This window comes from Notamacropus eugenii, chromosome 1, assembly GCF_028372415.1.
Source record: "Notamacropus eugenii isolate mMacEug1 chromosome 1, mMacEug1.pri_v2, whole genome shotgun sequence".
Classification (NCBI taxonomy): Eukaryota; Metazoa; Chordata; class Mammalia; order Diprotodontia; family Macropodidae; genus Notamacropus; species Notamacropus eugenii.
In genome coordinates, this window is record NC_092872.1 from 208,244,988 (window position 1) to 208,259,984 (window position 14,997).

A 14,997-nucleotide genomic window follows, 5' to 3' on the forward strand; every position below is an offset into this window, starting at 1 on the left:
AGTTCCCTGAGTATTCCTGGCCTATTATTACTTAGGGGGTCTGACCCAGATGGATGGGAAAAACTAACCAGTAAATCCTTAGGTTCAAAGGCATCACTTCAGAACAACAGCCAGACAAACATCTTACACGGACAAAGGTCTTTACAGTTTGCAGAGTGCTTTCCTGTTTAGTCCTATGAAGTAGTTAATATAAATAATGTGGACTGTGCTTTGCAGATGGAGAAGTTGAGGCTGAGTTTTGAAGTGATTTGCATTTAGTCAGGCACAACTAGCAGGTCTCTGGGGTCTAAGTGTGCTCAGTTTTCCAGCAGGTAGCTCAGTATGTGGTGTGATTTGAAGCCATGATGACTCCTTTGACCAACAGTGTCTCCTCTAGCCTGTCTCAGTACCTAGAATTCCATCATTTGAGTGGCAGTCCTTTGAGTCATAGAGGCCTAACTCCTATTAAGATATCCCCATGGGAGAGAAAACACATTTGACCTGATTTTTTTAATGTCTTAGTATACTTTAACTTATGGAGTTTTTTCCAAAATAATGTCTCACAGAGGAGGTTAAATCCTACTTAAAAATGGAATATTGAACAGAGTAAAAAGTACAGAGCAAAAGATACCACTGCACAGGAAAGTCAGACCCATTTCAAATATTGAAGGGAGATCCATAGGAGAGTATTAGCCACAAAGAGTTGAAGATCCCTGGACCCATAAAGTTTTAGTAGAGTTGACTGGACACATTATGAAAATGGTCTTGTTATATGGGTCCTTGTCTTAAAATCATTTGTGTTGTTAAAAAAAATTGAAATGGAATTTGTAGTATTCATCTTTTTAATCATAATATTTTTTTTTACTTTTATCTGATACACAAGAGTTCTGTTTTCTCTGTAGCCAGAGAAACTAATGTCTTATGGGAGATACTTTTTAATGAAAATAAGTGGAGGAGGCTGTGAATGTGTCTTTGTGCCTGTTCATACTTGTAAAACATCATTCATTATGAAATGCCCCAAGACATCATTTTCCTGACTAGTTTTGTTATGGAAATAATATTTTCTGTTTTGTAATTTTTGGTAAAACTAGAAAATTATCTAGCTTTAGAAAATATATTGGAACTTCATTATAAATACTCTGCATTTCCTATAGTTGGTTATTCTTCTCTGTAACTTAAATTACACTAAGATGTTAAAAGATCAATAAGGCCTAATTCTTGGATCTCATCCAAGGTAGGTTGATTACTGAAGTACCAAAAAGCCTTCGTCATAAGGCAGTTTCACCAATAAGATGAACCTATGGGATAAATTTATAGGGAGTACCTTTGTAACAAGATTCTAATGTATAATCATTGTTAGCTTGGGGAAATTATTAAATGATATCCCAGTGATAGTAAAATGTTATATATATATTTTTATAAAATCTATCCTTTTTACTAATTAAAGTTTAACAGTATTATACTTGTGAAAAAACTGAAGATGATCTTTCTGTGATTCAAATAGCAGAGTCTGGTGGACAAAGTTTCTCGAAGGCAAAGACCTGACATGAATATGTTATTTCTAAACATGAAAGTAAGAAGAACACATCTTGTTAGTGATTCACTCGATGAGGTACAGTGAAATGATTCCTCACTAATATTTATCACTTGAATACTTAGTTTTTTCAGTTCAGTCTGGGACTTGATCTATGCCAGAAATATTGCTAAGTATTACTTTTTCTAAATGGCAATGAATATTCCTCATTTTTAAATATTACAATAGCAGTTAGGTTATATAGTTTATAATAAAACACTATATTCAGTGGAATTATAAATGATCAGAACTGGAAAGATTTTAGAGATCATCTACTCCAACGTTCCCATCTTATAGCTGAGGCAACGGAAGTTGCCTAGGTCACACAGCTGATTAGTGGTAGAGCAGAGTCCCTATCTTGGACCCAGATTTCCTAATTCATTTCTGATAGAGCAGTTTCTGAATATTCATTATTCAAAACAGGTAAAGATAAATCAAATAAGCAGGAAACCTGGGCACTGGTTCTAACTTTGTCACTAACTAGTCATGCCACTTTATACAAATCACTTTTCGTTACCTGTGAATGAAGTTTTGAGGTTAGATGATTTCTTAGGGCTCTTCCTAGTCTACTATTATTTGAGCTATTTCTAGATAATAATCAATTTTCCTCTAATGTCCAAAGCTTTACCCATTTTTCATTTGGACTAGAATAGTCATTATTTAATTATCTAAAGTGATAAAGTGATTTAAAAATTTTAATAACAACTTGATGAATTGAAAAAATAATGCATATTTCCCTTAGTTAAAATATAACATCTTCATTTTTAATATCTTCACATTGGGGTAATATTTTTAAACAGTTGACGAGAAAAAGAGGAGACTTGAAAAAGAAATTGAAAGTGACATTTGTGGGTGAGGCTGGCCTTGATATGGGTGGCTTGACAAAAGAATGGTTTCTTCTGCTGATTCGCCAAATTTTTCACCCAGACTATGGTGAGTACTTGTGATAAAAGTTTTATAACTAACATGTCCTCAAATTCACCCAATTAAAAATTATTGTAATTTCATCCAGTCATGTAGGTTATTGTGACTTGTTTTGCTCCCCCCAAAAATTATGCAGTCATAGACATCAATGCTGACATGTTAGTTTCAGATTGTGAGAAAAGAATTTTAAAGTTTTAACAGTTTCATGATATGACTACCTAGTGCCTCTATTTGGGAACACTGTGGAAAGAATATTAATGCAAAAATTACCAAAAAATTTTCAAAACCCATTATCATTATCGTGTTATATATTGTCATCTGTTCCATAAATTACTTCAATTTATCCTAATAAATTAATCTTGTGAGTATTTCCTGCTTAAAACTATTTTGATGATTCATTACAAGATATTCTATTATTAATTTGTTAACTGATTTTGGCTTAATACTGATAATACTTTCCCATGAAAATTATTCTATGATCTTTGACTTTTCATTTGAAGAATGACAAGTTAAATAAATACACCAAGGTTAAATGTCTTTTCACTTGATTTTTGTACAAAAATATGGTCTTGCAACAATATTTTTAACCACTAGAATGTAATTTGCTAAAGGAACTAAATCTATAGAAGTTAAATGTCATTTGGTTACAGGGAACAAAATGTAATAATAATGAGCTGTACTGGATTGTTGTGCCTTGACATTTGAAAAATAATACAGAATTTTTGTACTTGACTAATTTGGCATTTGGTGCATGATTTCATTGGTGTGGGTAATCTTCCATGGATGCAGTTGACAATCCTTTCCTACCATTTTATTCCCTGTAGTTTTTGTTCACATCTTTCCATAAATCACAGATAGAGGTCTGACACTCTGTGCTAGAAGGTCATTCCTCAGGTTGAGTCAGTATCCTTAGAGTAACACAAAGGCCTGATATAATCCTTCATCATGGTATGAAGGTGACCCAGGTTTCTTAGAGTTTTTAGTGGAGTACCAGTTCTGGGAGATTTAACCATGCATGAAAAACTTCAGGTATAGTTTTGGCAACAGTGTCTGCTTTCTGAAGACCAGCCTACTTAAGGACAGAGTGGTTTATCCTAGGTAGCCTGGTCACTTGGTGGTACATTCTTTAGCCGTGGCATTCATGAAACAAAGGAAAGTAGAAAATGTTCTTTAGTTCCATGGAGCTGCCTTCCATTGCTGCAGCAGTGATGGCAAAGTAACGGCAGTGAAACCACACAGTTTTAAGAATCCATTTTTAGACTGTCTAGAAATGGGAACTTAGCTGTTGATGTTAGATTGTGAGATCTTTGACGAGTGACCAGGAAGTGGCCATATTCCTGGAGGGACTAAATTATATAACTCTTTATATTCTTGGAATGAGTGAAAAACAAATGGGATGCTGCTAAATGGACTGATGGCTCAAGTCTTTCCTCAGAGAGATAAATAAAGGAGGTGGCAGAGTTGATTTTATTGTTCATCCAAAAGCAAAAAGAAATGTCTTTTCAAAAGACGTTTGGTCATCTCATATTTCATGAGCAAGTCATGTAATCTCTCCTGAGCTTCAGTTTCTTTATTTATAAAATGGGGCTAATAATAATTGTATTATCTCACAGGATTGTTATGAGACTGAGATGAGCTAATTTATGCAAGATGCTTTATAAATTTTAAAGTGTTATGTAAATATGAGTTATTATTTTTAATCATCATCTAAATGGAAACATTTAATTGCAACTTCTTTTTTCTTAATTTTTGGACCAGACTTGTGACTTCATTGGTATATGGAATTCCTAGTGAAGAAAATTTCTTTACAATTCATATCAATACCTGTTATGCCACTTAAAGACTTAGAGAGATGGCTCTGGCATTGAGAGGCCTTGCCAGGGTCACACAGCCAGGATGTAACAAAGGCAGGACTTAAACCCAGTCCTGCCTGACTCTGAAGCTAACTCTTGGGTCAGTAGATCACACTTTTACTACAACTGCAACTTCTTTATGTCTTGTCATTTCACCAGAAGGCTGACCTCCAAGGGATGATTTTTTTTAAACTATCGCGACCCATGAAATAGCCAATGGATAGTTTTTTGCAGCCCTCTTTTGCTTCCAAAGTGATGGTGACAAAGTGATGGAAAAGGGCAAAGAGAGTACTAAGAACTGTATGATTATGTGTGAAAACGTAGAACTTTATAGTGAATAAATTGATTTACCTGTTGACATTCAAGATGTAATCTTTGTCAAACAGCCTGCAGTATAACAAAGTACTGGAAAAAATGAGCCACATACAAGACTTGTCACAGTCTTTTGAATGAAACAAGGTTCAGATGATAGTCCCCCACCCCAGAAGACAAGAAAGACTTGAAAACTAGATTTTGTTTCCTTTAGAGAGAACTTATATAATAATAACTTGATGTTAACATATATTTATATTATATGGCTAAATAAATGAATTTATAAATAAATAAATTTATGAATATTTATTTCTATTAATATACGAAGCTAATTGGGCTACAATGTTTGAACACCCAGCATAAAGTTTTAATGATCTGCAAAAGTATTTTACATATACATTATCTGACAATGATAACTGATTAGCAAAATATATTTTTGGTAGATATTGCCTATCTTCTTTAGAGTAAGATTCTAAGAATTACCCTACGTAGGATGTTTTTATAACTGTCTTTTTTCACTGTCTTTGTTAATGGGACTTAGGAGAGTCATGGATATGTAAAACCAGTGGATAGTGCCCAAATTTAATTTTGTACATTAACATTTGAAGTTTATCTATCTCATGTTCCAGTTTCTCTATCTACCCTTTGTTTAGGGCTGATGGGCGATAGAATTCCCTCAGGGTAGGCAACAGAAGGAAGGAAAAAACTACACAATCCAGAAAATGAGTAACTAATTCCTAAGTAATCTAGAGTTGGTTTGATTTCAAAAAGTTAGCTTTTTGTTGGTTGATAACATATCACTCTCTTCAAAGTTATGTTACTGACACCCATTGTATCAAAATAAGACTGTTTGACTGCTGTGTTTTATCTGTCTACAGATAGATATGTGTGCATAGATATATACACACATGCGTATGTATATACATATATGTGTTTGTATGTATGTGTACATGTATATATGTATGTATATCTGTATGCACACATAGTAATTCAATTATGGAATTAGTATGAAATGTTTTAGTGGAGGATAGATTTGAGCAGAAATCCCTTTGCTATAAAGAAACTGCTGAATATGGGAACTTCATGTGTTTTTGTATTGCATACTGTTCACTTTTGCTAAATATATTAATTTAATAAAATTGTTTTTTCTTCCTTAGGCATGTTTGCATATCACAAGGATTCACATTGTCATTGGTTTAGCAGCTTTAAATGTGATAACTATTCTGAATTTCGGTTGGTTGGAATTGTATCCTTTATACTGTCCACTAGGAGGTGCTAACAGACTAGAGAAAGAGGTATTTCTGCATGTCTTTTTAGATTGCAACTATATATGCAAAATAAAATGATCTTACTAATTATAAAGTTTACTAATTTCCACTAACTGCTAGTAGTAGTAATATTTCTATTTACTATAAACAGGATAAATCAATTAGATAAGAATTAATATAGAAGCTAAAAAGTCAGAAGAATAATTTTCATTTTTTAAGATAATCTTTATGCAATTAAACTAATTTATATTTCAGATATAACCTGAATGGTAAGAAACGCAAGTGCTTCAAAACATTAAAAATGCAAATTATTTGTTCAACTATGATTCAGTATTTCTATATTCTTTCATTTGGTACTTAATAAAGTACCAAAATATGATTATCTAAGATTAACTTATTCTTAGTAAATTAGTTTGAAAAATTTCCCAAATACTCTGTTCTCAGACATGAAATGCAAATTTACAAGAAATTATTTAGCAAGTAATTTAGAATAAACACATGAAAAATTGAATATGAGCCTTATACTATATTAAACCATAGAGCTTTTATTGATATAAATTCTTAGGTCTGAATATTACGAAGGAACCAGTGATTAATACCAGCAGCAAACTGTACTGCCATATGCTTACTCTGTGTAGGCACTAGAGCCACAGAGAGGTAGAAGACATGGGTTTTGCTCTGTAGGAGCTGCAGTCTGGTGGGCTCACAGAACACACACATGAAAACCAAAATAATCCTAGAAGGTAGCATATGTTAACTGTCAGTGAGTGGATGAGACAGCAAGAGGGGCACAGCTTCAGAAAAGGGAGGGATCACTGTTTACATCAGTGGTTGAGGAAAACTTCACAGAAAAGGCAAATTTGAGCTGATGCTGGTAAAATAACTCAGACAAGATGGAAAGGCAGTCCAAGTAGAGCTAAGGCTAATGGTTTGAGTAAATTTTCAACTTAGCAGATATTTTCACATTTTGAACTTTGTAATCAACATATAACTTTTTTCATAGTTATCATACAGAAAAGAATTATAAGCAAAACTGGGCAGAAAGTTTGCTAGTTGTTTCTATTACTGTAGACACCAATTTCTATACAGATTTACACACACAGATAATATATATTTATATATGTTTCCATAATTAATAAGTTTGAGTATTCACTGGATGTAAATTGAGTTATCTTCATTGCTACTAAGCCTTAAATATTTGTTGTACAAAGCATTAAAACAGAGAAATCAAGATTACTGGCATTTGAAACTTATGACAGAAGAAAAGTATGTTAGAAAGGAATTGAGAGAAGATATTCAACTTAGTGAGAAAGCCGAATTGTTACAAAATGAGAGCTTTTCAATTTTGAAGCTTTGACAGTAAAATTCTGGTTTTGCTGTTTCTGGAAAAACAGTGAATTTGAAGTATTTTCAACAATTTTAAAACATATGTAATGTTTTAGATTTTATAAAACATGCTATCTTCCCAAATCTGTGGTATCTAAATAAGGTACTTTAAAGGTTCCATGAAGAAACTTAATGCAATAGTTTTTTTATAAGCAGAATTGATTCTAGAAATGGAGACATATATATACACACATGTATAAAGGGCATTTTATGGAACTGTTTTAAAGCTATTGAGTTCCTATTTTATACTACTGAGTTTATTATACATTTTCTGAAATAGGCATATAGTTACTTGCATTGCACAGTATTACAATATAATATCCAATGATCTGAAGATCATTATTAGTTTGCATTCTGACTTGAGCAAGCTGGAATGTTCAATCTTCTCCAACAAATTATTTTTATTTCTAAGATATATATATGTATATATACATATATATATACACACACATACATACACACACAACCCAAAGTCATATGTTGCAATTTCCACTCTGAGACTATAAAATAGTAGCTTCATTGGTGATTTGATATGGTCTTTATTTAGTTGGAGTTTAAATATTCTGGAATGTGATATAAAACTCTTCTCTTGGCAAATGGGTCAATTATATTCCTCCCACACATCTGCCATAATATAAATATATACATTAAAAAACCACAGACCTAGAAAGTTTATAAATATATCTGCATTATTTTATTTTAACTTCACTACTCCACAATAATCTGTTCATATGAAAACCATTGAATTAACTTTTAACTGTAGGAGTATAACTATCCTGTAATTTGTCAGTAGCATATTTATGAACATATATTAACCCAGCTCTTATTTTCTTCAGATACTCTAATTTTAAAATTCCCAAAATGACTATAGTCAAAATCAACAGTGAAGGCTACTTGTTTTAGTAAACCACTTCTTCTATTCAAATCACCTCCATACATGTTGATCTAATTTTAGAATGTATTAAACATTCTCTAGAAATGTTTGAAATAGATACCTTTTGTGGTCTTGGATCAAGGTTTCTAAGTCTGTCATGAATTCTGTCAGTTTAAGCAATATCACATGTAGAAGTGAATGGACAGTTGACAATAAATCTGAAAGAAGTTGGAATGAATGAATGAAAAAGCATTTATTAAATGCTTATTATGTGCTTTGCCCTGGGGATACAAGTAGGAAAACAGGACAGTGCCTGCTGTCCAGAGCTCAGCACATAAAGCATTTATCAGCAAGTTAGATGGAAAGGCTCCGTAGTCCTTAGAGTTCAGTGACAAAACAGTTGATAACTTTAATGTCATTTCTACTGATAAAACCCATGTCTGTTACCGATATTGAACCATTTGACAATGCCAAGGGCTGTGATAAGAGCTTTAATTTCTAGGTTTTCAATAGCTGTGGCTTCTGATGAGGTGGGGGCCTTCAGAATTTGCAGAGATACTTAACTTGTTACATCTTCACAAGAATTGTTACCCTACATTATCAATGGGGGATGAGGTTCAGAGCAGCCTTGGTGGTCATTGGAGCACTCCTGTTTCCAGGGTTCTTGGAATTACCTGCCTATCAGTGTCACTTGGGCCATTGTCATTGGGGTGGTGGGGATAAGGGTCTCCCATCTCCAGTAGGGTTGCTTCCCTGGATGATGCTTTATTTAAAATATGGTTGTTATCATGGATTCAATTTTAATTCTTAACATTTAACATATGTAGCTTATGGGACTAGCTGTATATAACAGCATTACCTTGGATATTCGTTTCCCGCCCTGCTGTTACAGGAAGCTCTTAAGTCCTCCCATCGTTCCTGGTGACCAGAACACACCAGTAGGCATCTGCAGTGTTACAATAGATGATCTGTATCAGATTATGCCTGTAAGTATATATTTATTAACATCTTGTGGTTCTACAAAAGACAAACATTTCTCTTTTGCATCTTCTCTTTTGTAACAGTTTCTCTTTTTATCCAGTTTCTTTACCTTTCATTTATTCATTTTATTTTGCTCTCAATTTCCCGCTTCCTCACAGACACATTTTAGCCCATCTTGAGTTCATGTTGACTTGTAATGGAAATAGAGTTTCAGCAGCAGCAAGAGGACAGATGGGGACGAATGAGAAGAATTTGTCTCCTGACTGGTGCAGCGTTGAGATGGGAATAATCATAGCCTCAGTGGAGCATTTTGTAGGGTTAATTGGATAGACAGAAAAAGTATGCATTTCCAACATACAGCCAACTTGCAAATTATCTACGTGTAGATTATCCAGATTTCAAGAATCTTCATGCTCTAGGTTTGATTCTTTCCTTTCAATACTCCCTGGGAACTTCTCTCCCATATCTTTTGGGAACTTGGTGCTGCTTCTCAACTAGCCTGAGAAGGGTAATGGTAAAGCTCTGGAGGATTTGCCCCTTTAGTATCTGTTGGGACAGAGTCCTGCTGACCCTACAGGACAATAGTTGCAAAAGGATGATTCTACTGCTACTGTTAGTTCATCAAGGGATGACCATAGAAAATTGAAAAAATCACTATCCTACAGTGACAGCCATAGCTGAGTTTGAAAGGTTGCTTACAAGAAAAGGGAAGGGGATGATTCCCATTAGGTTATAAGGCATATCTCTGGAGTATTTATTACATGTATGTACTCACTTAAATTCTTAATTGGGAAAGCCCAATAATACATACAAGGCTTGGAATGTTGTCTCATGATACTGCCAGAAAGTTCTAGGAGTTGTAGCCTACGGTTCTGATAATTTTGCAGAGAATAATTATAGGAAGTAATTTGATCCCATTATTCATACAGTACTTAGAATTTCATTTTTAGAGGCCCTCTAAAATAGTGGTGTCAAACTCAAATGGAAATGAAGTCCACTAAAGCCTACATAAGGATTCCTGCAGGCCACGTATTGACTTAGAAAATATCATGTTAATATTATCTATATTTTATGGTATTTTACTTATTTTGTTAAATATTTCCCAATTACATTTTATTGTAATTTGAGCACATGCAGGAATACTGTGGGCTGTATGCAACCTGATACCTCTGCTCTGAAACAATTCCCTAATTTTATATGTGATAAAACTGCTAGCCTTGTGTAAGTCAGTTTCTTCAGCCATAAAATTTAGTGTTTAAGACTTAGTCAGGAATTGCTTTGGATCTGGAAGCCAAACACCAAATTAAAGAGTAACAAGAACTTAATAAGATGAATTCTGATCACCCACAAGCATTTTTCAAAGGCAAAACCATGGGGGTCTCACTCCCATTAGGAGTAGGGAGAATTGTGTAGTGTGTCATGATTTTCAGTGACTGTGAGATTTTTATATTTTCTCTACAGCCACTGCTTTCTAAGTTCAAAATATAGACTTGTCTTCTTCCTAGAAGAAAAATTGAAGGGACTTGAGCAGCACCTCTCTTAGGGCATCAGGGACCATGAGGATTCCCTTTTTTGAAAAGGAAGTGGGGTTTCAAAGTGAAAAAAGTAGACATAGAATCTGAAGAGGAAAAGGAGAATCTTGAATTGTGTGAGGAAATTGGAGAATAGTAAAATATCACACAAAGGAGGGAGGGAAGAAAAAAGAATCATGAAAAATATGGAATAACTAACATAGAAACATATGTCCATATACACACGTTTGTGTGTCTTTTTGAAAAGGAAAAAAGTTGACTAACCTGATAAAGAAAAAGTTATTTGTCCTCCAAAGAATAAAAAAGTAGATCCAGAGGTGAGAGATCACCCACTAATGGTCAGAAAAAAGAGAAAAGTAGGCTCCCTCTTCTTTCCATGTGGAGAAATGCTCCCCTCATGTGCCAAACCCATGTGACTTTAATAAGATGCCCTTCTGAGAAAATCCAGGAACCAGATGGTAGAGAAATATGACACAGAGAGAATAGTTTGATGTAGACCAATGTGCCAAAAACACTGGGCACTATATACAGTCGCTGGGTGCCCCAGTGAGCTGGCAACCTATCTGAAAAACCCTGGACCTGACAATTTCTAAGGACCATTCTAGCTCTAAAATTCTGCCATTTTATTTCAGTTTCCTCATTTGCAAAATGAGACTGAACTATGTGTCAAAGATCTCTTTTACTACCACCATTTAATGATTTCTATTTCAGTGGAATCTGTATTTTAAAATTTTTGACAGAATATCACCTACAAATTAACTTTTTAAAAAATTGAAGGGATTCAGTTTTTACTGATTTACATATGGATTTTTTTAAAGTTAGATTTTAGTAGATTCTTTAATGAAAAACTAGGATCATGAACAGTTTTGAATTATAGCACTGAAATAGTTCTTGAATGTAAGTAACCCAGTATCTGTCAGATTAAAATATGTGATCAGCCCCACAAAGAGAATCATAGGGTTCACACATTTAGAGTTAGGGGTAGATAGGTAGCACAATGGATAGAACACTGGGAATGAAATCAGGAAGAATCCTCTTCATGAGTTCAAATCCAGCCTCAGACGCTTACTTACCTGTGTGATCCGAGGCACTTCACCTGGTTTTCCTCAGTCCTTCATCTGTAAAATGAGCTGCAGAAGGAAGTGGCAAACCACTACAGGACCTTTGCCAAGAAAACCCCAAAAGGGGTCGTGAAGAGTTGGATGCGATGGAAACAACTGAACAACCACCACAAATCTAGAGCTAGAAAGACTTTAGCGAAGGTCTGTCTAACTCCTTCACATCAAGTCTTTATTAAGTCTCTCCTTTGTGCTGGCACTATGCTAGGGGCTATGGATGCAAAGCCTAAAGTGAGATAGTTCCTGCCCCCAAGAGCCTTGTCTGACGTCCTACAGGCATGAAGTATCCGAATCCCAGAACCATTGACTCCAAGTCCAATCCTCTTTTCTTCGTATTCCCCTGTATTATTAGCTACTTCCATGTAATATAAAGTTAATTAAAAATAGACCATTGAAAAGAAAAAGATGAATAGAAAATTCAATGAAAATACATCTGTGAAAATTCAATGTTTAGATGTCTCAAAAAAAGTAAAATGAGGTGGAAAGATGCATTGAAATGTAAGAACTGAGTCACATATGCCAGGCTAACAAGATAAAAGAATAATAGTAATGTATTTAAAATAACATGAAACCAGCCTATTTTTAGATTTTGACAAGTTAAAATTTTTAACAAGTTAACAATCCAATATGACCAGTTGAATGAATTTATGTATGTTTATCTAGCAAACTACTGTTTGTCATGGAGGAGACCACTCGGCACAATGATGAAATAGAATTGTCCAGCAATAAAAACTTTTCTCAGAGCAGGACCAAATTTAGAAATTTGGTGATTTCCTTGGTGATTTGAAACTGATAGGAGAGGATCATAACTTGGATTTGTAGCTTAAATAGGCCTTTTCCCCCACCTCCTAAAATGTGCCCAATAAAATGAGGTTGAATCCACAGAGGGAGCATGGCCTGGTGATTAAAGTCACTGAAGGACCTGAGGTCAGAACCTACCTATACCTTTGTGACCATGGGCAAGTCATTTAACTTGTTTCAGCCTTAGTCTTCTTGTTTCTAAAACGAGGAAAGTAATAGCTGTAATATTTACCTCACAGGTTTGTTGTGGAGCACAAATAAGATAATGTATGTCAGGCTTTGCAAACCTCAAACAAAGCACTATAGAAAACTACAGTTATTTATTCCAGTAGAATGTAAGCTTTATGAAGGCATGGACTTTTTTTTTGTTATTTTCATCATGATATATCCTGTGCCTAGGGCACCAGCTACATACAGTAATGTTAGAAAGAAAAATCAGATAAGTCATTAGTGAACTACCCACAAAAAAAATTCCACACTTGGGCCAGTTGCACTCATGTGTTCTTACATAACTTCAGTGAACAATTAATCTTTGTGTTAGACAAGTGGCCTAATGAAAATATGATGAACCTGAAGAGAGACCTGAGTCTGTAAACCATCACACTTAGTAGTTCTATGGACCTAGCAAGTGGTTCAGCTTTTCCAAACTTCATTTATCTTTAGAATAGAAGGAAGGAAGTACTATCATGTTATATCAAAGTAATTTCCTACATTGTCCATGAATAAGGACTTAATATATGATTAAATATTGGATATTGAATAATATAATAGTGAATATAAAATTTAAGCCCAGTCATTCAAATAACATTTTTATTAATATTTTTGCATAAAAACTCTAACTTTCCAGAAATGTATTTTGAATTATTAGAGAAAAATGAAAGTAGAGTAAGGTTCAGGTGGACATTTTATGGACAAATAAAAATTTTTTGTCCCATTAAAACAAGTACCTTTTTTAACAATCACATTTTTATTCATTTTCTTCATCATATTGAAGATTAATGAAAGTTGTGGAGTTTGGAAGTTGCAATTCAGAGATTTGGAATTGTTACTAAAAATCTGAGGAATCTGGAGGCTATTGACTGAATGAATCTTGAATGACAAAACAAGTGAGCAGGTCATGGGACCTCTATTACCTTTTCTTGAAGTGATCTTTTAATGAAAACTAAAATATTAATCTGGGTCACCCGTATAGACGTGCGGCAGGAGTGGGAAACCTGTGGCCTTGAGGCCACATGTGGCCTTCTAGGTCCTTTGGTGCAGCCTTTTGACTGAGTTCAGGTTTTAGAGAACAAATCCCTTGTTTTTTTAAAAGAGAATTTGTTTTGTGCTAGGGGAAGGGAATACCCAGACTTTGGATAGCTTTCATTGCTCCCTAATAACCTTGTCATGGCCCTCTTCTGGATTTGATTCTGTTTGGCTGATTACTATACCCATCCCAGCATCAATTCAATCTAGACTAATTTAATTCAGTAAGGCAAATAGTAGGGCTCTAATACTTTGTATTTTTAACATTACTACCTGCATATTCTTCATTAAATAGTTTTGCCAAAAGTCCAAGGAGGTGAAAAATTAGCTTTGAAAATTTGGAAATAATTTATTTTAAATTATTAGAATCTAAAGATGATGGAAAATGTTTTGTTTTACAATTCGTAACGGCCAATTACAAAATAAAACACAAAATGAATCTTTCAGATATACAAAGCACAACACATTTTCACATTAATGTACTTGAACTAACTTCTAATTTGCATTTAGTCCCTTTTTAAAGGAATCAGTGACAGGAAGGAATTAGGAAAGAAATTTTGTAATGAGGTCAAGGGATGAGAATGGTTCTGGACTTCCTGAGACATGAATCCTTCATCACTTCATGTAACATGCAAAGCACTGGCAAATAGTGACTTATTTCCAGTGTTCCCATAAACATTAATTGCCTGCTGGTACTTACTAATTTCACTAATTTAAGCCATTTTTGTTGTAATCCTAATTTAAATCTAGTTTTACTTCCTCCAAATTCCTAAGTTTTTCAGAAATGAAATTGAAATTTTGAGTATTATTTATTCATTTTATAATTTATTCATTTGATAAGCAGAGAAATCTGTTAGGGAAAAAGAGGTTTTTAATAGAATCTTAACAAAATTGTAGCAGAAAGTACATGAAGATGCTTTCAATTAATTGCTCAAGAATACATCCCATTCTGCTATTTGAAGTGGACATTTTCTTAAGTTTTATTGATGTCTTTTACATAACATTCCTTTCCAAATTTATCCCTTCCATTAATGCAAAGGTTTGAGGGGGGAAAAGTTCAGCAAATGAACTGTCTCTCAGTTTATGCCCTGTTGCACTCTTATCATCCTTCATCTTTTCAACAAAAGGAAGATAGTGCATTTTTTCATCTC

At 34.1% G+C, this 14,997-nt stretch overlaps 1 protein-coding gene across 2 annotated transcripts in view; it reads left to right on the plus strand.

Moving 5' to 3' along the window:
• Positions 1–14,997, plus strand: part of HECTD2 (HECT domain E3 ubiquitin protein ligase 2) — a 118,563-nt gene that overhangs the window by 83,852 nt on the left and 19,714 nt on the right. For both annotated transcript variants that reach the window (XM_072625132.1, XM_072625129.1), the window contains exons 13-16: positions 1,484–1,591; positions 2,353–2,485; positions 5,799–5,887; positions 8,997–9,155. In XM_072625132.1, coding sequence (XP_072481233.1) covers positions 1,484–1,591; positions 2,353–2,485; positions 5,799–5,887; positions 8,997–9,155 — 489 coding nt within the window. The remainder of the gene's footprint in view (positions 1–1,483; positions 1,592–2,352; positions 2,486–5,798; positions 5,888–8,996; positions 9,156–14,997) is intronic.